The 25,252-nt window shown below is 41.8% G+C and overlaps 1 protein-coding gene across 4 annotated transcripts in view; it reads left to right on the top strand.

Annotated features, from left to right (window-relative positions):
- xpnpep1 (X-prolyl aminopeptidase (aminopeptidase P) 1, soluble) overlaps window positions 1-25,252 on the top strand; it is a 91,535-nt gene that overhangs the window by 37,240 nt on the left and 29,043 nt on the right. For all 4 annotated transcript variants that reach the window (XM_041210306.1, XM_041210304.1, XM_041210305.1 and 1 more), the window contains 4 exons: window positions 7,220-7,363; window positions 10,024-10,119; window positions 15,127-15,208; window positions 24,511-24,721. In XM_041210306.1, coding sequence (XP_041066240.1) covers window positions 7,220-7,363; window positions 10,024-10,119; window positions 15,127-15,208; window positions 24,511-24,721 — 533 coding nt within the window. The remainder of the gene's footprint in view (window positions 1-7,219; window positions 7,364-10,023; window positions 10,120-15,126; window positions 15,209-24,510; window positions 24,722-25,252) is intronic.

Genomic DNA, 25,252 nt, shown 5'->3' with positions numbered 1-25,252 from the left:
AGGTTACAGATTGTGGTCAATTGCAATTCTGCTGATGATCCACAGCTTCTCATGTATGCCCACTCTTGAGTTGCTAGGTCTGTTCGAAATCTATTTTAGCATGATGGTAGCGCCATACAATACAATAGAGGGTATCCGCAATATGAAGATGGGACTTCATCTCCATAAGGACTGTGTGGTGGTCACTCCTACCGATACTCTCATGGACAGATGCATCTGCGGCAGGCAGGTTGGTGAGGATGTTTTTCCCTCTTGTTGGTTCCCTCACCACCTGCCGCAGATGCTGTTTCCTTTAGGACTCGGCTACCGAGCCACTTTTGATGATGGGCATTGAAGTCCCCCACCCAGAGTACATTCTGCGCCCTTGCCATCTTGGATGCTTCAACACTTGGAGGTCAGGACTGGGTCTGCCATTGTCGTTTCTGGTGTCTAGGTCAATACTGGCTGGTCCGCATTGACTTTTAGCGGTTTGATAGAACTGAGTGGCTTGCTAGGCCATTTCAGAGGGCATTTAATTACTGTGGACCTGGAGTCACAGACCAGGTGAGGACAGCAGATTTCCTTCCCTAGAGGATATTAGTGAGAACAATTGACAATGGTTTTATGGTCATCATTAGACTTTAAATTCCAGATTTGTTTAATATATTGAATTCAAATTCCACCATCTGCCATGGTGAGATTCGAACCCTGGGTCTCTGGATTGCCAGTCTGGTGACAATACCACTATGCCACCTAAATAAATATAAACAGGCATTTCCGTGTGACTTAACACAGTGTGCAACTTTGAACAGAGTACTTGAGTTGGGTGGTTAAGGAGTGAGGAGAGGAGGGGAAGCAGGTGCCCCTTTCCTTTTTGTAACTTTTTCACCCTGTAGGAATTGGTTCTTGCTCTACTGCAGGGCTAGAAGCTAGCTGTTTGGTGAGTATCTGGTAAGTAGTTAAGGTCTATTTTATTCCTAAGATTTAAAAGGAATACAAACTAGTGGTAAGGTTAATAAAATATATATAAAAAAATATAATTGAATAAAATAATTTAGATAGTTAATGAAGACATATTAAGGATAGCAGGACAGGTGATGTGTTACAGCTGCAGCATGTGGGAGCTCCTGGATGCCAGTGTGATCCAGGGCAAGCACATCTGCAGTAGGTGTTTGCGGCTCGAGGAACTTTGGCTCAGAGCCAGAGTTGAGGGCTGATCTACAGACTCTGTGTTGCGTCAGGGAGGGGGAAAGTTACCTGGATACTTTGTACCCGGAGGCAGTCAGAGCCTCTTAGGGCAGGGTCTTCTGATTTGGTCAGTGGTTCTTGGATAGGAGAGTGTCATTGCGAGTGAGGCAGGTAAGAAGACCCAGAGGGCAGGAGTCTCAGGCTATGCTTTTGTCCAACAGGCTTGATGTTCTTTCAGTTTGTTTGGATGAGAGTGGGGCTGCAGGATGGATGACCTGACGAACCCTGGCACCATGGTAGAGGAAGCCATTCAAGTGTAGGGAACAAAAAGGAATGTAGCAGTGGTAGGGGACAGTGAGAGGAATTGATGCTGTTCTCCGCAGCTGAGCGTAAGAGGCTGTATTGCCTAGAGGCGTCAGAGCTTTGGACATCTGCTCAGGCCTGGAGAGGAACTTGGGATGGGGAGGATCCAGTTGTCGTCATCCATGTAGATACCAAGGACATAAGCAGAACTAGGAAACGGGTTCTTTATAGTGAGGAACTAGGCATCAAATTAAGTAGAAGAGCCATGTGCAAATTGGCATAGGGCAATTAAAATGAGAGAAATGAACGTGTGGCTCAGAGACTGGTGTGGGAGAAGTAGGTTCCAGTTCATGGGGCACTGGCACCAGTATTGGGCAAAGTGGGATCTGTACCACTGGGACGATCAACACCTGAACCGTGCTGGGACTGGTGTTCTAGCAAGCCACATAACTCGGGAAGTAGAGAGGGTTTTGTGCTAAACAGTGGGGACAAGGGATCAAATTTGGCAAGGTGTGGCAAATCAAAGAGTAGAGACAAGGCGAGAGAGAAAGATATTAATATTGGACAGTGACAGGAAGGGATAGAGAGTATAAAGCTAAGAGCACACCAGGTAAGGCTAGAGGTTACAAAAATAATAAAAGGACAAAGCTAAGGGCTCTTTATCTGAATGTAGCATTCGTAACAAAACAGAAGAACAGAGCAAATAAAAATAAATAAGTGCGATCTGATAGCCATTACAGAGACATGGCTGCGGGATGACACAGATTGGGACCTGAGTATTGAAGGATGAATTTACGTAGGACAGGAAGCTAAGAAAACGTGAAGGGGTGGCTCTGTTAATCAATGATTGTATTAACACAAGAGAGAGGGATGAACTAAGTTCAGGAAACCAGGATGTAGAGACAGTTTGGGTAGAGATGAGAAATGATAAAGGCAAGAAGTCATTTGTGGAGTGGAGTACAGGCCTCCTATCGGTAACCACATGATAGCGCAGAGTATAAAAGAAAAAATAATGGGAGCTTTTCGGAGGAGTATGGCAATAATCGTAGGGGATTGTAATCTACATATAGACTGGATAAATCAGATGGGAAAAGGTAGGCTAGATGAGTTCATAGTGTTTTAGGGATAGGTTCTTAGAACAGCATATTCTGGCACCAGCCAGAGAGGAGGCTATACTAGATCTGATATTGTGCAATGAGACAGGATTAATTAATAATCTCATAGTGAAGATGCCCCCAGGTAGCAGTGATTATAATATGATTGGATTTTACATTAAGTTTGAAGGAGGGAAGAGTAGGCCCAAGACTAGTATTTTAAACGTAAATAAGGGCAATTATGAGGGCATGAAAGCAGAACTAAAGTGAACTGTGAACCGACAAATGAGGTTACGGTATAGGTCAATAGAGATGCAATGGCAGGCATTTAAAGGAATATTTCAGAATACTCATAATGGATAAATTCCAATGAGAGAAAAATTCCATGGGGCATGTCCCATCCAGAAGACTAAGGAAAATATATATTTAGGTAAACCTATTTTTATAAAATTATTTTAATTCTAAAAATGGACATAGGCCTTACCCTGACATGCCTGACTATCCATGACTCATACCAGAGGAATTTCTAGCCTTAGAAATCAGCAGGGACCTCGGTACCTTTAAAGAAGTGCTAATGCCCCCTGTGACTGCCGGAAATCAAATTCCAAAGAAATGAACCAACACCTTTTATATTCCTAAGGCAGAGCTGTGGCCAAATCAAAAGTGACCCTGACTCCTCTGTTAAAACACCCAACATAGAAACTAGGAGTAGGAGTAGACCATTCGGCCCTTCGATCCTGCTCTGCCATTCATTATGATCATGGCTGATCATCCAACTCAATAGCCTGCTCCCGCTTTCTCCCCATACCCTTTGATCCCTTTCACCCCAAGAGCTATATCTAACTCCTTCTTGAAAACATACAATGTTTTGGTCTCAACTACTTTCTGTGGTAACGAATCCCACAGGCTCACCAATCTCTGGGTGAAGAAATTTCTCCTCAGGATTCCAGACCTGGAAAAATACACCCTTTGTCCAAAAATCCAGAAGAAGTGTTGGGAGGTATGTCGCATGACCTCCTTCAAGCTGCCAGAACCTGTAATATGGAACTAAACCCAGGCAGTCCACCATTTTACCACCTAACAGCAGCAGGAAGAGCTCTGTCCAGGTACATTGCCTGGCCCTAATCTACACTGTGAACTCCTGGAACATTGGAACTCCTGTTTCTGTACCAATAAGACTCATTCATCTCTATGTGCCCTCTTTCATTGGGGAAGTCCTCACTTCTGAAAAGACGGACCACCATGCAACAGTTTCAGACTGCTAACCTCTGAAGGAATACACCATTGAACTTTTGATTCTGGACAGATGAAACCATAGCTCTTATTTTTTTTTGTGGTCCTTCCCCATACCCGCTTTCCTTCCCTTATCTCACTGTTGTTGTATGAGTGCAAAAAGGTGTGGACATTGCAGAACCCCTTGCTGTGTTTTATGTGTGTGTAAGCCAACCCTCTTATTTTACCTTATCTCAAGTTTGCTATGGGGTTATTAATAGAGGATTGGGTCATTCTGAACTGAAGGTTTGGGGAAACTATGCCGCCACTTATAACGGGTGAAATCCTTTTTGTTTACGGACGAGTAGTGAGAGTAGAAATCATGGCTGTTTAAATTAATTCCCCCTTCTATCCATAGCAGGTGGATTCACCATCTGTAGTTAACTAAAAAAGCTAAAGATGATATCAAACAAAGAGAGAAAACATATAATTGCACAAGGATGGGTGGCAGGTCAGAAAACTGGACAGAATATGAAGAACTGCAAAGAGAAACTAAAAGATTAATGAGGGCAAGAGTACCAGAGAAAGCTAACTAGAAATATAAAACCAGTAAGGGTTTCTATAGACATTTAAATAGTAAACGAGTTAATGAAGTGAGCATTGATCCTATGGAAAGTGAGTCTGGGAATTGGTAATGGAAAATAAAGATGTGGTAGATGAATTGGACAGGTATTTTTGCATCTGCCTTCACTACAGAGGATACAGGTAACATCCCAGAAAAAGCTGTAAATCAGGAATTGGAAGGGAGGGAGGACCTCAGGAAAATTGCAATCACCAGAGAAAGAGGTATTGAGTAAATGGTTGGAGCTGCGGGTTGACATGTGCCTGGGTCCTGATGGACTTTATCCTACCGTCCTGAAAGAAGTGGTTAGTGAGATATTAATGCATTGGTTTTAATTTTTCAAAATTCCATAGATTTGGTGAAGGTTCCATTAGATTGGAAAATAGCAAATGTAACTCCTTTATTCAAAAAAGGATGGAGACAGAAAGCAGGAAACTATAGGCCAGTTAGCTTAACATCTGTCATAGGGACAATGTTAGAAGCTTTTATTAAAGATGTTGTGGCAGGGCACTTAGAAAAATTCAAGGTGACCAGGCAGAGTCAATGTGCTTTTGTAAAAGGGAAATCATGTTCATCAATTTATTGGAGTTCTTTGAAGGAGTCACATATGCTGTGAATAAAGGGGAATCAGTGGATGTACTGTACTTAGATTTCCAGAAGGCATTTGCTGAGTTGCAACATCAAAGGCTATTGTGAAAAATAAAAGCTCATGGTATAGGGGGTATGGATAGAAGATTGGCTAGCCAACAGGAAGCAGAGAATTTTAAATAGGTCTTTTTCTAGTTGGCAGGATGTAATGAGTGGTGTGTCACAGGAATCAGTGCGGGGGTCTCAATTTTTTACAATTTATAAAAATGACTTGGATGAAGGGACCGAAGGAATGATTACTAAATTTGCTGTTGACACAAGGATAGGTAAGAAAATAAGTTGTGAAGATGACATAAGGAGGCTACAAAGGGGCATAGTCGGTTAAGTGAGTGGGCAAAGATCTGTCAAATGGAGTATAATGTATAATGGAAATGTGAAATTGTCCATTTTGGCAAGAAGAATAAAAAAGAAGCATATTACCTATGTACTGAGATATTGCAGAGCTCTGAGATTCAGAGGGATCTGGGTGTCCCAGTGCATGAATCACAAAAGGTTAGTATGCAGGTACAGCAAGTAATTAGGAAAGTTAATAGAATGTTATCATTTATTGTGAGGGGAACTGAATATAAATGTAGGGAGGTTGTGCTTCTTTTCTACAAGACACTGGCGAGACCACATCTGGAGCACAGTGGTACAGTATTGGTCACCTTATTTATGGAAGCATGTAAATGCATTAGAAGCAGTTCAGAGAAGGTGTACTCGACTAAAACCAGGAATGGACAGGTTGTTTTGAGGAAAGGTTGGACGGGCTCGGCTTGTCTCCCCAGGAGTTAGAAGAGTAGGAGATGACTTGAGTGAAACCTTTTAAGATCCTGAGGAGTTTTGACAGGGTGGATGTGGAGAGGATGTTTCCTCTTGTGGGAGAATCTAGAACTAGAGCTGACTGTCTTAAATGGGAGACCCCTTATTTTTAAACAGAGATGAGGAGAAATGTTTCTTCTCGGAGGGTAGTGAGCCTTTCCAACTCCCATCCTCGGAAGGTGGCAGAAGCGGATTCTTTGAATGTTTTAAGGCAGATGTAGATAGATTCTTGATAAACAAGGGGGCAAAACATTATCAGGCCTAGGCGGGAGATTGCAATCAGATCAGCCATGCTCTAATTGAATGATGGAGCAGGCTCAAAGGGGCCGAATGGCCTACTCCTAATTTGTATGTACGTGTGTAACTATTATTTGTGGAATGTCAAATTTCCAGAATGATAAATTGCACGTATTTTTTTTTAAATTTGTTTGACATTTTAGCTGCTACTTTGATCTCAAATGTGTGTTCCAATTAATTATTTCACACACAGCAAAATGATTTATTTCGAGAGGACTAGAATATAAAAGCAGGGATGTGCTGCTGAGGCTTTATAAGGCTCTGGTCAGACCACATTTAGAATATTGTGAGCAATTTTGGGCTCCGTATCTCAGGAAGGATGTGCTGGCCCTGGAGAGGGTCCAGAGGAGGTTCACGAGAACAATCCCAGGAATGAAAGGCTTAACATATGAGGAACATTTGAGGACTCTGGGTCTATACTCGATGAAGTTTAGAAGGATGAGGGGGGATCTGATTGAAACTTACAGAATACTGAAAGGCCTGGATAGAGTGGACGTGGGGAAGATGTTTCCATTAGTAGGAGAGACTAGGACCCGAGGGCACAGCCTCAGAGTAAAGGGAAGACCTTTTAGAAGAGAGATGAGGAGAAACTTCTTTATCCAGAGAGTGGTGAATCTATGGAATTCATTGCCACAGAAGGCTGTGGAGGCCAGGTCATTGAGTATATTTAAGACCGAGATAGATAGGTTCTTGATTGGTAAGGGGATCAAAGGTTACGGGGAGAAGGTAGAAGAATGGGGTTGAGAAACTTATCAGCCATGATTGAATGGCGGAGCAGACTCGATGGGCCGATTGGCCTAATTTCTGCTCCTATGTCTTATGGTCTTATGATAAGTAGAGAATATTCAGTGCATTTTACTTTCTGGTTTGCTGTCTATGAGAATAATTAAGTGTGATTGGTTGCTTACCCTGCTTGGTGAAATCACTGTAGCTCGATGCCTAGAGATCTCCTTAACTTGGCACCAGATTTGAACTAAAGTTGGGAAAGGGGAAACTCAAGCCATGGAGGTGGCTACACTTTGTGACTAGTTTTCTTCAAGGTCAAAATCCAGACCATAGTGTATTTATTTTTCAGATCAATGGAAAAGCCTCTCCAAAGCATTGAGGAGTGCAGGGCACACCCTTATGCCTGTCAAAGAAAACCTTGTCGATGTGATTTGGAAGGACCAGCCTAGCCGACCTTGTAAACCTTTGTTGGTTATGGATCTGAGTTATACTGGTGGGTCAGGATTTGTTCTTCTGTCGTCTTGAACTTCAGTTTGCAACAAAGTACAATAAAACAGAACCATAGAAAAGTTATGGCGTAGAAAGAGGCCATTCAGCCCATTGTGTCTGCACTGGCCATAAAAAGAGAAAAAGAAGCTAGCTGCTCATTTTCAATCCCACTTTCCAGCACCTGGTCTGTAGCCTTACAATTTACAGCACTTCAGGTGCAGATCCAGTACCTTTTTTAAATGAGCTGAGCATTTCAGCCTCAACCACCAACTTAGGCAGTGAATTCCAGATACCCACCACCGTCTGGGTGAAAACGTTTTTCCTCCTGTCCCCTCTGACCCTTCTACCGATCACCTTAAATCTATGCCCCCTGCTGATTGACCCCTCAGTTAAGGGAAACGGGTCTTTCCTGTCTGCCCTCTCTAGGCCCCTCATAATTTTATACACCTCAGTTAGGTCACCCCACAGCCTCCCCTGTTCTAAGGAAAATAACCCCAGCCTCTCCGATCTCTCCTCCTAGCTTCAATTTTCAAGCCCTGGCAATATTCTTGTAAATCTCCCCTGTACTCTCTCCGGAGCAATTATGCCCTTTCTATAAATTTCAATTTATGTAAAGGTTATTGGTGGTATAATTCTGAAGGTTATTGTTTTTTTAAAGTATTTGAGACATTCTGTGCTGCTGTTTTGAATATGGTGTAATCTTTTAAAATGGTTTTGGTCTTCGTCAGACTCTTGTATTGCATGAAATTTGTGTGTGGATTTTTTGTTTTAGATTTTACTGTTTGAACATTCCCTGAGATCACTTTCTTTGTCAGGGCAATAGGGTACTTGAGTATGTAGACCCTTTTAATATTGTCCATTTTGTTTCTTTGTTGATCAACCACTTCAAAAATGAAAAGAAAGACTTGTGTTCCTTAACATTTCTTTCAAGAAATATCCCCAAGGTCTTAACAGTATCTGCACTTCAAAGCAGTTCATTTTATGTAGCTAAATGCTGGTTATTCTACACACTGCCTCATCTCACAAATTGCAGTGAGATAATTAAAGACTGGATGTGTCATCTTAAGTCCTGGTGAGCTAGAAGTGAGAATGCTGCATATTAGTTGAGATGATAGCCCAAGTGCAGGAATTACAGATAAATCACAACGTGGAAACAAAACTAAGATAAAAGCAAAGTACTGCAGATGCTGGACATTTGAAATTAAAACTGAAAATGCTGGAAATACTCCAGGTCTGGCAGCTTTGGAAAGAGAAACAGTGTTAACGTTTCGGGTCTGAATGACTCTGCTTCTGCTTCAAAGAGAAGTAGAAATGTGATGGATGTTATACTGTTTAAGAGGGGGGGGTGGAGCAAAATAGAAGGTTGGGGATAGGTGGGAGCTGAGAAGAGATTGGCAAGTATGTCATGGACACAAGGCAAAGGGTGTGTTAATGGTCGTGTTAAAGGCTAAAGAAGATGCTGATCTTTACCCCCTTCTAAATCCAATATTTAAATTTTTGCTTTGTTTTTATTTTTTATTTCCCCCCCCCCCCACACACACACACACACACACACACACACACACACACACACACAGTCAAACACACACACAGACACACACACACACATAGACACACACAGACACACACACACACACAGACACACACAGATACACACACAGACAGTCGGACAGACACACACACAGACAGACACAGATACACAGACACACACAGACACACACGCACAGACACACACACGCACAGACACACACACACACAGACACACACACACACACACATACACACACACACACAGGGCCATCTGTCATTTGTTTCTATGTTGTGCATTCACCTTGTTCTGCTATTAACACGTTGTGCTACCTTACCTTTATGCCACTATCAAGCACGTTCTTTAGGATGGGTAGACAGAAGCTTGCTTCAGTATCTCATCTGAAGAGTTGCACCTCTGACAAAAGCATTCTTCTGCATCCTGGGCTATGGGGTCAAGAGACCGGTCTTTGTGTTTCTCCCCAGTAGGCTACCTGACAAATGTGGAATGGAATGCTAGCTTTTATAACTAGAGGACTAGAATATAAAAGGGATGAGGTTTTGCCACAGCTGTACAAAATCCTGTTTTGACCACATCTTGAGTAATGTATAACGTACCTTAGGTGAGTTATATTGGCCTTGGAAGGAGTGCAGCACAGATTCACCGAATGTTACTAGGGCTCCAAGAGTTAGATTATGAGCAGAGATTATGCAAACAAAGCTTGTATTTCCTGGAATATAGAAGGTTAAGGGTGATTTGATTTGAGGTATTTAGGATTTTGAAAGGAATTGACTGTAGATAGAGAGAAACTGTTTCCACTGGGGGCGGAATCTAGGACAAGTGATCAAAGTTTGGAATTCCCTTCCACAAAAAGCAGTAGATGCTAGCTCAATTTATCACTTTAAACCTGAGATTGATAGAAGCCTGCTATTAAAGGATATGGAGCCAAGGTAAGTGGATGCAATTAGAATACAGATGAGCCATTGTCTCATTGAACAGAGGAATATCGTGGAGTATCTGAATAGCCCACTCCCATTCCTCTGTCCTTAAATACTAAAGTGACTCCTTGCTTGGTCTCTTGTCTTATAAAAGTAATACTAATAGTTTTCAACAATTGTGTTTTAACTCTATTTCAGGTATGTCGTGGCAAGACAAAATTGTACAACAGCGTGCTAAGATGGCAGAGAAAAATGCCAGTTGGTTGGTGATCACAGCCCTTGATGAAATTGCATGTGGGTACATTTTTTTTCTTTGAGGAATTTAACAATTGAAAAGCCCAGTGCTATTTTAACAAGAAACGTTATGGAAGAGAAAGAATTTACATTTATATCACATTTTTATTTTTTATTTATATATCATTGTCAGGAAAGTATAATAATTTCCATAATGTTATTGGAATTTACTGTAAGGTAGGAATAGGTGTGTTGTGTGTGTGTGTTTGTTTGTGTGTGTGTGTGACTTAATTGAATTGAAGACAGCTGGTCTGAAGGCTTTGATGTATCAGAAGAGTAGCTAGGTTTGAAATGTTAAATAGGTAGACCTGGCTGAAGTTATGGAATGAGGGTTAAATGGAAAATTTACATTTTTTGATAAACCAGAGCAATTTCAATTTCAAAAAAGGTGGTGAAATTTTACACTTAGCCAGAAGAAGCCAAACAGTGTGTTTATTTTTCACAAAGCTTTCTGATGAAATTGGTGCAATGAAAGATTTTTATTATTAGAAAAGTAGAGTTGAAAAGACATGTCGGGACAATGGGATTTACATTAAAAAGGGAGAAACCTGTATGAAGGAGGTGAGATTTTGTGTAAGAGGAAGGAATTCTAAGATCTAACAAATGTGAAAAGCTTCCAGCCCCTAAGCCTCAAGTTGTTGTCTACAGGAACTGAAATGAAGAAAACTCACTTTGAATGCAATTGTTCAGGATATTGTGTTACTTCGTCTGGGTCTTTTAAAATCTATATGTTTTACTGTTGCCTTAATGGAAGTGTAACTGGGAGTTAGATTAACTAGGGGGAGATAGAAGTTACAGTAGTGATTTGTAAACCTATGTATGTGCTTAAAATATTTTTTTTTATTGATAAATGTTTAATTTAGTTTTGTAAGAAACCTATAAGACTCGGTGGTTTTATTACTACTGAATTCAAGGTATGCATCTCGAAATAAATACAAATTGTAAAATAGTTGTGGCAGTTGTTTCAAGTTTCCCTCTGGGATTTGAGCGGCTCAGCATTTCCCATCGGCTGTGGCACAACAATCGCATATTCATGTCACTGAAATTTCCCAAAGTTCCGTCCAATCACTTAAAAAGCATTTACACAAACAGGTCATTCGGCCCTATTATCCCATGCTGGGGTTTATGCTCCTTCACTGTACTTCGTCTAACTGTATTCTTTGGTTCATTTTATTCTGTACTTAGCACAGATGAATAGAAAACTATATGTTTGCCTCAACTACTCCAGGTGTTAGCAAGCTTCCCATTCAAACTGCTGTCTGGATAGAAACAGGTTTCTCCTGAAAATCTTAGTGTGACCCATATTTATATCCCCTAGCTTTGGACTCCCTAATAAATGGAAACATCATTTCTACAAATAGCTGAGATAATCTGCTTTATGCTGGCTGAGGGAGGAATTTTGGCCAGGATAGCACTGAACGCTATGCCCTCTCTTGGAAGAGTGCCTTGGATGTTTTCACACCTGCTTGAAGAGCTTTTTAATGCCTCATCTGAAGGACAGCACTTGAGATCGTGCAATATTGCCCTCTTACTGCAATGCAGCATTAGCCTAGATAATAAGTATGCGTCCGAGAGTAAATATTTGAATTCTCAGCCTTCTGGCTAGAAGCTGAGAATGCTTCTAACTAAGTGACAGTGATAGTGAATAGTGGTGTAGTAATGGGTGATGTGATATACCATAAAGTCTTTCCTTTAAGATACCACCATAAAGATTGGAATTGCCCTCCATCCAGAACACACTATGGGGGCAACTTGAATGTTAATATCTTACTCCAGGAAACACAGTAAGGTTAGCATTTTTACGAACATATAAACAAGGAGTAGGCCATTCGGCCCCTCGAGCCTGCTCCACCATTTAGTAAGTTCATGGCCGATCTGATAGAAACTCAAATCTGCATCCCGCCTAACCCCCGATAACCAATCACCTCCTTGCTTACCAAGAATCTATCCACCTCTGCCTTAAAAATATTCAGAGACTCTGCTTCCACCACCTTTTCAGGAAGAGAGTTCCAAAGACTCTCTACTCTTGCGAGAGAAAAAATTCTGCCTCATCTCTGTTTTAAATGGGCGACCCCTTATTTTTAAAGAGTGATCCTGGTTCTAGATACTCCCACAAGAGGAAACATCCTCTCCACATCCACCCTGTCAAGACCACTCAGGATCTTTTTTTGTTTCAGTCAAGTTGCCTCTTACTCTTCTAAACTCCAGCGGATACAAGCCAAACCTGCCCAGATTTTCCTCATTAGACATTCCAGGTATTAGCTTGGCAAACCTTCTCTGAACTGCTTCCAACGCATTTACATCCCTATTCCCTCCTCGCAGAATTCACTGAACATATATGCTTAAAAGAAATTCTTCCCACTTACAGCACTAAACTTTCTCAATGATGCTCACTGGCTATTTTCAGCTTGTTCTGGCATTCTTCACCACACAAGGTGACAAACTCAAATAGGAGTGTCCAGAGTGCGGTTAGAAGTAGGCTACAAGCACCGTCAGCTTCAGTGGATCAGGGCATTGGAGAGACTACACGTGGAGTACTGTGTACAGTTTTCTCCTTAAGGAGGGATATACTTGTATTGGGAGCAGTTCAGAAAAAGTTCACCCAGCCAATCCCTAGGACGAAGCGATTGTCTGATGAGGAAAGGTTGAGTAGGTTGGGCCTGTCCTTGGCGTTCTGAAGAGTGAGAGGTGATCTCATTGAGACATATAGGATCCCGAGGGGAATTGACAGGGTGGATGCTGAGAGGATGTTTCCCCTCATGGGGCAATGTAGAACTAGGGGGCACAGTTTAAAAATAAGGGGTCTCCCATTTATGACTGAGATGTGGAGGAATTTCTTCTCTCAGACAGTTGTTAGCCTTTGGAATTCTCTTCCCCAGCGAGCAATGGAGGCTGGGTCATTGAATATATTCAAGGCTGAGTTAGACAGGTTTTTGATCTACGAGAGAGTCAAGAGTTATGGGAAGCAGGTAGGAAAGTAGAGTTAAGGCCACAATCAGATATCAGCCATGATCTTATTGATTTGGAGGAGCAGGCTCAATGAGCTGAATGGCCTACTCCTGCTCGTATTTCTTATGATCTTATCTTCACTGTGATTATCTTGTGATTTTTAAATGCCAATATTCATAATATTTTTCACTTTGTTTTCTGCCGTTATTGCCGTATCGTCATCTTCATTTCTTTCCCCATGCTGAGTGGCACCGGAGGCAAACAAAGCATAGCTGTTTCCATAGCTAGTTTTTCCTGGATCAGGTTGCTAGCCTGTCTCCAGACGCCATAGCTTGAGGGATGCCACTCTGTGTCAAGCATGGTTAACCAGGAGACTCTCCCTCTCTTACCACCTGCCGTAGGTGTATCAGAAGGATTTACAGGTTGATAATCAACCTGTTTGGCTGCGTTACGAATGCACCTTATGTGGTCATCAAGTCCAGAAGTGGGTCTTGAACCTGGAGCTTCTGACTCCGAGGTAGGGACGCTACCCACTGTGCCACAAGACTTCCTCGTTATTGCAGTTCAGTCTTTCCTAATTCTTTGAGCAACAACTCAGCCTTATGCTACTAACACTTAGCCCTTTACTGGGATACTTTAAAGAGGAAAAAATCTTGTTAATTATTAGAATTCATGGCCATCTGTAGGAGCCTCACAGCTAAGGACAATTATGGCACCACAGTTTCCTATTTCACAGTTTCATACACTTGAAATTGTGTGCCTCTACTGCAAGCTTTTATTCAGTGTTTGTGCAGTGTCGCTGAGTAATAATATGGCTTCATCTGTCAGATTATTGCAGTCCTTGTATTTCGCCACTGGAAGATGCTGCAGGTCACATAACTCTTTCTTCCATTGTTAGATATGTATGAGTTCTTTTCAATCAATCTCATCCCTGACAGTGATTTTGAGCTGTACTTATTTAGACAACAGCAGCACTGAATTCCCTTAGGAAATGTCTACATATTTTGAAAGCTGTTATGTAGTTATTTACATATATATCACAGGGTATTATCAAGTGAATTTGAATAAATGCATAAAATCAGAAGTTACTCTAGCTCACAGAATTCACTGAACACTTAACATAATGTGTGTATTAAAGAAATCCTACCACAGACCTCGGAGGCATGATTAAAGATCTTGGTTTAAAGCTTGGCCAGTGGAATAGTTTGTTGATTGAGAGAGGGATGTAGGCAGTAGTTGTGATGGAGGAGAAATGGTCTTGATATCAATTAGGACAGTGGGATTCCAAACGGACTGCTTGATCTCATGGCAATGGCTGAGAAAGGGCATGGGATAAACAAATCTATGGAGTTTATGGTCGGTTTAACTCGAATCATAACAAACACAAAATAGTGCAGATTCTAGAAATCTGAAATAACAGAAATTGCTGGAAATACTCTGTAGGCCAGGCAGCATCTGTGGAGAAAGGAGCAGTTAATGTTTCAGAGATGCGATGTGTTTTAAGCAAATGCAGAGGCAGAGAAAAGCAAGGGAAGGAGCAAAGACCAAATGGAAAGGTCTATGTTAAGGTGGAGGCAGAAAATATTACACAGCAAGAGGGGTGATGAGGCAAAGCAAAACAGAGTGATAATGGGACAAGTAAAGAATCAAAGACATGTTCTGGAGAAGATGTAATTGCCAACAGCAGCATCGTTACCAATGGCTGCTGTCCAAAGAAATGGTAGCAGTGCTTACGATCTGGAATTGTTGAACTCAGTGTTGAGCCTGGAAGGCTGTAAATTGCCTATTTGAAAGATGAAGATCTGTTCCTCGAGCCTTTGTTGAGTTTCCCTTGGAACAGTGTCGGGGGCACGGACAGAGTTGGGAGGAGAGCAAAGAATTATAATGGCAAGTGACTGAAAGCCCAGTGTCGTGCTTGCTTACAGATTTAATGGAGGTGTTCAGCAAAGCAATCACCATGTCTGTGTTTGTTTCCAAACTTGACAAGATTTAAGTTTTATTGCAATGCTTTCTTAGTTGACATCTTGACTGTACTGTTTTGATTTTTTTCTCCCACAGGGCTATTCAACCTTCGTGGCTCTGAGATACAATACAATCCGGTGTTCTTTGCCTTCACAATCATTGGTCTAAACTCCATTAGGTAATTTGGGTGCAAAGAAACCTCCATTTTGTTATCTAAAACATTGTTGCATAGCTTAAATATTTAACATTCTTTAATGTCAGTTTTTCTATGGCTGTAACAAACCTTGGTTTTGAAGACTTGTTAGATTTGGATGTGACTGACACTACAAGTTTAACAACTGTAAATTTACACAGATGCTGGAATTTAGTTGTGCAGAGAGACTGGAGAAGCTGGGGTTATTCTGCTCAGAGCACAGGATTAAAGGGGAGATTTAATTGTGGTGTTCAAAATTGAGGAGGTTTGGATGAATAAATAGTGATAAACTGTTTCCGCTTGCAGGAAGGTTTGTGGACACACATTTAAGATGATGGGCAAGAAAATCTGGTGGGGAGCTGAAGATAATTGTTTTTATTCAGTGAGTTATGATCTGGGATGCACTGCCTGAAAGGGTGTTGGAAGCAGATTGAACAGTAACTTACAAAAGCGAAAATTTGCTGGGCTGAAAGGACAACAAAACTAAATGAAAAGCTCTTTGAGAGAGCTGGCACAGGCATGATGGGCTGAATAGCCTCCTCCTGTGCTGTATGATTCTGTGACATGCATTTGGAGCTGGGCAGGTACACTGAAAGAGGGACATTCAAGGCTAACACATGCACTGGTGATAATATATTTTTGCTTGCCTTGAATGTGAATGGACGTATTTATTAAAATAAATTGAGACTGGGTGGAACTGGGAAAGCGTAATGCATTTTATGTTGCTTCTCCTCTGCATTCCAATATTTTCAGACGTGTACATTGCAATAACAAGCCCTTGAATGCAAAGTATTTCAAACCAACCACCACCCCAAATGAAATAATTCATGTAGGGCGAGGTAATACATTTTTCATAGTTAAGTATATATTAGACTCATGTCAACTTTTTATGGCCTGTTCTCATATTAGAGCACACTTCCTATTTGACCATGTTTTTACCTTATGTATTATAGCTGTAACCTATTAAAAATCTTAGGTCTGTGCACATTTCTTTCCTGTGCAATTTGACTTTCTGTTGCCATATTTTTGGTGCACTTCTGTATCAACTTTTTTTCCATTATAAACGCTTATGACTGCATTGATAATGGGCTTTGCCTTTGTAAACCTGTCGTGCTGGTGTCTGTTGACCGGATTCCCACAAATCACTTAATATCTTCTGAAAACTTTCACTATCTGCTATTTTTTTTCCATAGCTGGAGTTTCTTATGTCCAAAATACAAGTCTAAACAATTTTGCACATTTCACAATAACTTGTTTAATTTTACCCATTCAGTAGTCTTTCAAGTTTCTTTTTAATGCCACCTTAAAGGTTTTACTTGAAGACATTGGCCTTCCTCAAAAGCTTGGGCTTGGATCATTTTCTAAAGCTACGACTATGAGCAGAATTCTGATTGTGCCTGTCGTGTTCTCAAGATCCATCAGTGCCATATAGACAGCTGTACTGATGTAAAATTACACTAGTTTCTGCTCAAAAGCTTTTAGTCATTAGAATAGTTGAGGTCAATTTTCAAAATCTTTATTCAAGTAACATTCATAGATTTTTTTGTACATAGACATTTTTAAATAGAGGTTGTGAGAGAGAGAGTAATGAGTACAAGTCACCTGATTTGTTGTAGTTTTTGTTTTCGGCTTTATAAGCTGAGAAAAGGTACTTTCCTGTAATCAAATTCTAAAGTTTGCAAGAATGAATTGAATTTTTCGCAAACAGCGTGTAATTATCTCATTAGTTATGTTGACAAAATAATAACAATTCTTAATTATTAATAGCAAAACGACACAGAAGCAGAGAGAAACAGGATCTTTCCTCATTTAATTTGTTTTTTTTTTAAATAAATTGAATTTGAAAGCTACAGGCCTATGCAAAATTGTCAACATTGTATTTGTACCCTCCCACCAGTGTAGTGCCGCAGTCCCTCTGCTGAGGTGGGGTGTAATTATATCATGCCGATTGTGTTTTTATTATAACTGGAGACACGGTTTTTCACAGGAAAATTTGGCAGAAAGGGCAGACAGATGTAAGATTTTGTCTTTTTGTTCAATGTAAGCAGCTAATTGACTTTTGTTATTTTAATATTTAATAGCCCCATCAATATATCAAGAAAGACAACAGAGATGGACTGGTATTTAGATATCAGAACCATGAGTGTCTGAAATGTTAAATCCTTTTTTCAAATTCTTTGCATTTCCAGCAATATTTTTGCTTCATATTTCCAGCATTTGTCGTTTTTGCTTGTTTTCTCTTTTTTTTGATATGTATTGTTCCAACGCATGTTTTGCAGTACAGGCCTGCAGTGAATTTGGATGCCCGATTTAAATGTGTTTTTCAACTAGGATTTATATTTTGTACCTGCGATAATGCTACTTAGCCAATGCTAACTCATTAGCTATTCAGATTTAGGTTAAAGCAAGCAGTCAACTATTCCAATATTCTCCTTGTTTGTGCATTCACTTGATTGCAGTTCACTGATTGACAGAAGCCACTTATTAACCCGCTGATTTTAGGAATCCACTCATAATTTTTTTAAATATATCTTCCTATTAATTTTTACGCAATCCTGTTTTCTGTCATTACATAGCCAGTTCAATGTCACTAATCTTCTAGGTTCATTTTGTTTTCAAATTGCAGTCTGGTTTATTGCTGCTCATGTGTCAGTCTTCCATTGTAGGTGCACACTGCTGCTTAGATGATGTGTAAATAGCTTTAATAATGCAGTTGCCTTTTGATAATTGCTTTAATCTGTCCTTCCTGTTTCTCACATTTCTATAGCTTTCTTGCTTCTCATTACCCTTTGCCTGCTACATCCATCTTGCCTCAATTCATTTGCTAACTGCACTGCACTTTATGCCACTTTGTTACAGAGTTATTTCGAGCACAGAATCAGGCCCTTCCACCGAGCAGGGCCATGCTTGTGTTCACACTCCACACAAGCATCCTGCTGTCCTTTTCCATCTAACCCCATCAACATATCCTTCTACTCTTTTATCCTTTATGTACTCCTGTGCTATTGCCTTCAACTGTGGTAGAGAGTCCACATTCTAACCACTCTTTGGGTAAGGAGGTTTCTCCTGAATTTTCTATTTGATTCATTAGTGACCATCGTACATTTATGGCCCCTAGTTCTGGTCTGACCCACAAGTAGAAACGTCTTCTCTATGTCAACCCTATCAAACTATTTTATAATCTTACAGACCTCTTACAGACCTCTTTAGGTCACTATTTCTATTTCCTAGAGAAGAAAGTCCCAGTTCAGTCTTTCCTGATGGGTATAAAATTGCAGTTCTGGTATCTAGTAAATCTTTTTTGCACCTCTATATACTTGTCTCTCTAAACTTTTATGACAGGGAAACAAAACTGTTTACAGTAGCTGCAAAATGTGGTCTTCTTAAGGTTCTATACAAGTTTAACAGAACCTCTTTGCTTTTCAATTTTATCCCACTATAAATAAAGCTCAATGCAGTGTGTACCTTTTTTTAACCTTATTAACTAGCATTGCTTAGTTTAGATTGTTGGAAACTGAAATTGGTAAGCTGGCTCAAGCATTTGCAACACTAAATCCAGCTAGCTTATCTCAGTGGCAGACTTGTTAACCCAATTTCTCTTTGCTTCATATCTACAGATCTGCTGCTGGGGTAGCAGGAGCTGGATTTAGTTGTGTAAAGGCACAGGGCTTACTCCCTGACACCAACTGCAAAGTGAGCCTTTGGACTCATTTTTCTTCTTTGTCACTCTTTTATGCCTAAGCACGTTAAATGTTCCAAATAAATTGGGTACATTAATAGCATGTCACTGCATCTCACTGCTTACCACCCACACAGTCACAAGTGATTGTTTTAAAATTTACTTCCAGTGTATTTGTCACAGCAGCAAAACATTTCACCTGGGAGGAAGAATGGGTGTGGTAGAGAGAAGCCTTTTAATTTTTGACAAGACACTGTCCTGGTGCTGGATTCTGAACTGCCTGGAAACAAATGGGATGGTAACATAGTGGTAGTGTTATGGACTGGTAATCCAGAGATCAGGACTAGTGCCCCAGGGACATGAGTTCAATTCTGGGGGAATTTAAATATAATTAATTCCAGATTTATTAATTAATGATGATCATGGAACTGCAGTACCTGATTAGAAAAACCCATCAGGGTTACCTGGTCCTTACCTGGTCTGGCCTACATGTGACTGCACATCCACAGCAATGTGGTTGACTCTTATCTGTCCTCTGAAATGTTGTATCAGCTGCTACAGAAAAGACGTACCTGCACCACCAACTTGAGAGCAATTGGGGATGGGTAACAAATGCTTGCCTAGACAGCAAGACTTACATCCAAAGAATGAATAATAATGTTAGAAGTCTGAGGCTTTTGTGTCTGATTACTGAACTGTCATGTGTTGCAGGTAAAATTATGTAAAAACATAACAGGAACATGTGATGACCATTTTGTTTTCTTCCTGCATTGTTCTGTTCTGTACTAAATGCGTTGACTCCTTGCTGAGATATTGTTCCTCATCTGATTCACAACCATTCATTGTGAGCCATGACTAAGTGGTGACAGGCTATTTTGCCTGATTTCCCCCTAAACTTCATTGCTCATCTGTGCACTCCTAGCAGCTGCTGTTCAAAGCAGTTTGGAGTGAATATGAATTAGATGACTCATGTCCAATTAATGCACCACAAAGGTGGTGCATTTTGTCTGTCAATCACATTTTAATTTTTTAAGCTCAATGTGATATCTGTAGCTGTGGCTTAGTTGGTAGAACTTGCCTCAGAAGGTTACAGATTCAAGTCCCACTCCAGAGACTTGAACACAAAAATCTAGACCAACATTGCAGTGTACTGGGGGAATGCTGCACTGTTGGAGGTGCTATCTTTCAGATGAGATGTTAACCCAAAACCCCGTCTTTCCTCTTACATAGATATTAAAGGTCTGATGGCATTGATTTTTCAGAGACCAGGAGTGTTATTCCTGAGTGCTCTAGCCAATATCTATCTCTCAATCAACACTAAAAACAGATTATCTGATCGTTATCATGCTGCTTTTTGGACCTTGCTGAGTGCAAATTAGCTGCCATGTTTCCTACATTATGACCATGTCCAATACCCAAATGCAGCAAGTCCTGGACGACATCCAGGTTGGGGCTAAGAAATTCGTGTCGCACAGGTGCCAGGCAATGACCATCTCCAACAAGAGAGAATCTAACTATCGTCCCTTGATGTTCAATGGCTTTACCATCGCTGAATCCCCCACTATATCAACATCCTGGGGGTGAGCATTGACCAGAAACTGAACTGGGCTAATCATATAAACACTGTGGCTACGAGAGCAAGTCAGAGGCCAGGAATCCTGTGGCGAGTAACTCACCTCCTGACTCTCCAAAGCCTGTCCACCATCTACAAGGCACAAGTCAGGAGTGTGATGGAGTTCTCTAATTGCCTGGCTGAGTGCAGCTCCAACAACACTCAGGAAGCTTGACACCATCCAGGACAAAGCAGCCCGCTTGATTGGCACCTCTTCCATGAACATTCACTCCCTCCACCACCGATGAACAGTGGCAGCAGTATGTACCATTTACAAGATGCACTGCAGGAACTCATCAAGGCTCCTTCGACAGCACCTTCCAAACACACGACTGCTACCGTCCAGAAGGACAAGAGCAACAGACATATGGGAACACCACCACCTGGAAGTTCCCCTCCAAGCCACTTACTATCTTAATTTGGAAATATATCACCGTTCCTTAACTGTCACTGGGTCAAATCCTAGAACTTCCTTCCTGATAGCACTGTGGGTGTACCTACACCAAATGGATTGCAGCGGTTCAAGAAGGCATCTCACCACCACCTTCTCAAGGGTAACTAGGGATGGGCAATAAATGCTGGCCCAGCCAAAGATGCCCACATCCCCGTGATGGAATATAAAAAAAACAATGACCGTACTTCAAAACTACTCTGTTGTCTGAAAAGCACTTTGGGATGTTCTCCAGTCATGAAAGTTTTATAAAAATGCAAGTTTTTTTTTGTGACCTTTACCTGTAATATTACTACCATCGCCATCTCTGGGTATCTTCTGCCCCACCGACAGGACAGACCCAGCAGAGTTGGCGCCACAGTCGAGAGCGAGTTGCTCTGGGAGTTCTCAGCATTGACACTGGACCTCATGAGGTCTCATGGCATCAGGACAAACATGGATAAGGAAGCCTCCTGCTGTTTACCAGCTACCCTCAGCTGATGAACCAGCGCTCCTCCATGTTGAACATCACTTTCAGGAAGCCCTGAGAGTGGCAAGGACTCAGAATGTACTCTGGGTGGGGACTTCAATGTCCATCACCAAGACTGGCTCGGTAGCACCACTACTGACCGAACTGGCTGAGTCCCAAAGGACATAGCTGCTAGACTGGGTCTGTGGCAGACGGTGAGGGAACCAACAAGAGGGAAAAACCTGCTTGATCTTGTCCCTACCAATCTGCCTGTCGCAGTTGTATCTGGCCATGATGGTATTTGAAGCAGTGACTAGCATATAGTCTTTGTGAAGACAAAGCCCCTTTTACAGTTGGAGGATACCCTCCATCTTGTTGTGTGGTACTACCACCATGCTTAATGGGATAGATTTCGAACAGATCTAACAAATCAAGACTGGGCATCCATAAGGCACTGTGGGCCATCAGCAGCAACAGAATTGTACTCGAACACAATCTGTAACCTCATGGCCCAGCATGTCCCCCATCTACCATTACCGTCAAGCTGAGGGATCAACCCTGGTTCAATGAAGAGTGCACAAGGGCCTGCCAGGAGCAGCACCATGCATCTCTGAAAATGGGATGTCAACCTGGTGAAGCTACAACACAGGACTATTTGCATGACAAATGACAAAAGCAGCAAGCGAAAGACAGAGCTAAGCAATCCCACAACCAACAGGATCAGATCTGAGCTCTGCAGTCCTGCCACCCCAGTCCTGACTGGTGGTGGATGATTAAACAACTCACTGGAGGAGGAGGCTCCACAAATATCCCCATCCTCCATGATGGAGGAGCCCAGCATATCCGTGCAAAAGATAAGGCTGAAGCTGCAATCTTCAGCCAGAAGTGCCGAGTGGATGATCCATTTCGGCCTCGTCCAGAGGTCCACAGCATCACAGATGCCAGTCTTTGGCCAATTCGATTCACTCCTCATGATATCAAGAAATGCCTGAAGGCACTGGATACTACAAAGGCTATGGACCCTGACAACATTTCGGCAATAATGATGATGACTTATGCTCCAGAACTAGCCATGCACCTAGCCAAGCTGTTCTGGTATAGCTACAACAATATCATCTATCTGTCAATGTGGAAAATTGCCTGTTATGTCTTGTACACAAAAAGCAGGACAAATCCAACCTGGCCAATTACCGCCCCATCAGTATACTCTTAATCATCAGCAAGGTTCTGGAAAGTGTTGTCGACAGTGCTATCAAGCGGCACTTACTCAGCAATAACCTGCTCGCTGATGCTTAGTTTGGGTTCCGGCCAGGGCCACTCAGCTCCTGACCCCATGATAGCTTGGCCCAAACATGGGCAAAAGATCTGAGGTGAGAGTGACTGTCCTTGACATCAAGTCAGGATTTGACCGAGTGTCAAGAAGCCCTAGCAAAACTGGAGTCAATGGGAAAACTCACCGTATGACTGGTTGGAGTCATATCTAGCACAAAGGAAGGTGGTTGTGGTTGTTGGAGGTCAATCATCTCAGTCCCAGGACGTCACTGCAAGAGCTCTTCAGGGTAGTGTCCTCGGCCCAGCCACCTTCAGCTGTTTAATCAATGACCTTACCTCCATCCTAAGGTCAGGAGTGGGATGTTCACGGATGATTGCACAATGTTCACATGCGCAGCTCCTTTGATACTGAAGCAGTCTGTGTCCATATGTAACAAGGCTTGAACAATGTTCAGGCTTGGGCTGATAAGTGACAAGTAACGTTTGTGCCACAGAAGTGCCAGGCAATGACCATCCCCAACAGAACAGAATCTACCCATCTCTCCTTGACATTCAATGGTATTACCATTGCTGAATCCCCCACTATCAACATCCTGTGGGTCACCATTTACCAGAAACTAAACTGGACCAGTCATATAAATACCCTGGCTACAAGAGCAGGTCAGAGGCTGGGAATTCTGTGGAGAGTAACCCACCTTCTGACTCCCCAGAGCCTGTCCATAGCAACACTCAAAGTTCAACACCATCCAGGTCAAAGCAGCCTGCTTGATTGGCACCACATCCTCCACCACCACCAACATCCACTCCCTTCACAATTGGTGCATAGTGTCAGCTGTGTGTACCATCTAAAAGATGCACTGCAGCAACTCACAAGTCTCCTTTGACAACACCTTGCAAATCCACAACCTCTGCCACCTAGAAGGATAAGGGCAACAGCTGCATGGGAGCATCCATCACCTGCAATTCCCTCTCCAAGTCATACACCATCCTAACTTGGAAATACGTTGCCATTTCTTCACTGTAGCTGGGTCAAAATCCTGAAACTCCCTTTCTAACAGCACCATGGGTGTTTGTACAACACATGGACCACAGTGGCTCAGGAAGTCAGCTCACCATCGCCTTCTCAAGGCTAATTAGAGATGGGCAATAAATGCTGGCCCAGCCAGTGACACCCATATTCCCATGAATGAATCAAAAAAAGGACTGTTGTTTGGTAGTACAGAACTGGAGTATTGCTGAAAAAAGAGACATGTTTGAGCCCTTGCACTCATCAGGCCACCTTACAAGAATACCAGTAAAAGAGTAAAACAACTTATGCTGTATGTGAAGAGAGTGCTGATAAGTTGGCAAGTGGCGTTGCCATGAGGAATGCACCAGACTGACAGTTAATTACCAAGCATTGTTTGGAATTTAAAACCAGGCAGCTTGACCCTGATTGGTCAAGGCATTGCCCTGAGGAATGAGTCAGCGAATGGCTGTTTAGCTGAAATAGGCATAATGTGTGTACATGCTCTTTCTGTCTGTACATACAGAATAAATTGTTTCTTTTCTCTTTATTCTTGCTAGGTGTCCTGATGAGTGCAAGACGAAAAGCTTAGACATGTCTCTTTTTTTCAGCAATAAAAAAAACTTTGTGAAATATTTTCCCTGCTTTTGCTTTCATTCCCCTGTGTGCTATTATGGGGCAACGAGAATGCAGTGCAGGAAAAGAGTGAGGGGTAATCAGTGCAAAAGGGTTGTGTTTATTTCATGTAAGCAAATGCGACAACATTCTCATGAGGCTAGTTACTAATAAGACCATTTCTTTTCAATCTCTTTACTGCAGACTGTTCATCAGTGAGATGCATGTGGAAGACCCTGTTGTGCGAGAACATTTGCAGCTTGACTGTGGTACAGCACCCAGTTTCAAAATACAAGTACTCCCATACGAATCCATTCTGACTGAACTACAGACTATTTGTTCCAATATGACTTCTAAGGAAAAAGTCTGGATCAGTAGCAAAGCCAGCCATGCTCTGTGTGAAGCGATCCCAAAGGTCTGTTGAGAGACAGTACTACAATCCAATGTTAATTGGTCAAAACCAAAAAAAACAATCTTTTCAACCAGTAATCAAAGCTGCAGACTGCCGTTTTGTTGGTAAAACAGATCCCTGAAGGATTCTGCATGTGTGTGAATATAGAATAAAAATTGGGGGAAAAGTGGCAATTGTATTGAGAATGAGAGGAAGTAGAATCAGAATCTCCTGGGGCAGTTCGTTGACTCTCAGTGATTCTTGGTTTAAATTCTTGGCTTGACTGCCGGGTACTCCTGAGTGAGCTGGGATAACTTGGCCAGACAATCACTAGCCCACACAAGTCTACTGCCAACTACAGAGTTGGCTCTGCAGCATACTGTTGCAACTGGAGGACAACATGGGGTAGTGGTGATAGGTTAAACTGGAAAAATACCATAAAAGTGCTGGTAAACTGTTGATGGATGTTAACTGTGAACTCATGATCTAAGGGTGCACTTTTGTTTGCAGACCTGGTAGCTGCAGTTTTGATGTAGCTAAGCTGCATTTTGCTGA

Source organism: Carcharodon carcharias, chromosome 17 (assembly GCF_017639515.1).
Source record: "Carcharodon carcharias isolate sCarCar2 chromosome 17, sCarCar2.pri, whole genome shotgun sequence".
Classification (NCBI taxonomy): Eukaryota; Metazoa; Chordata; class Chondrichthyes; order Lamniformes; family Lamnidae; genus Carcharodon; species Carcharodon carcharias.
Note: the sequence above shows the minus strand (reverse complement) of the source record. Positions and strands in the feature narration are given on the sequence as shown.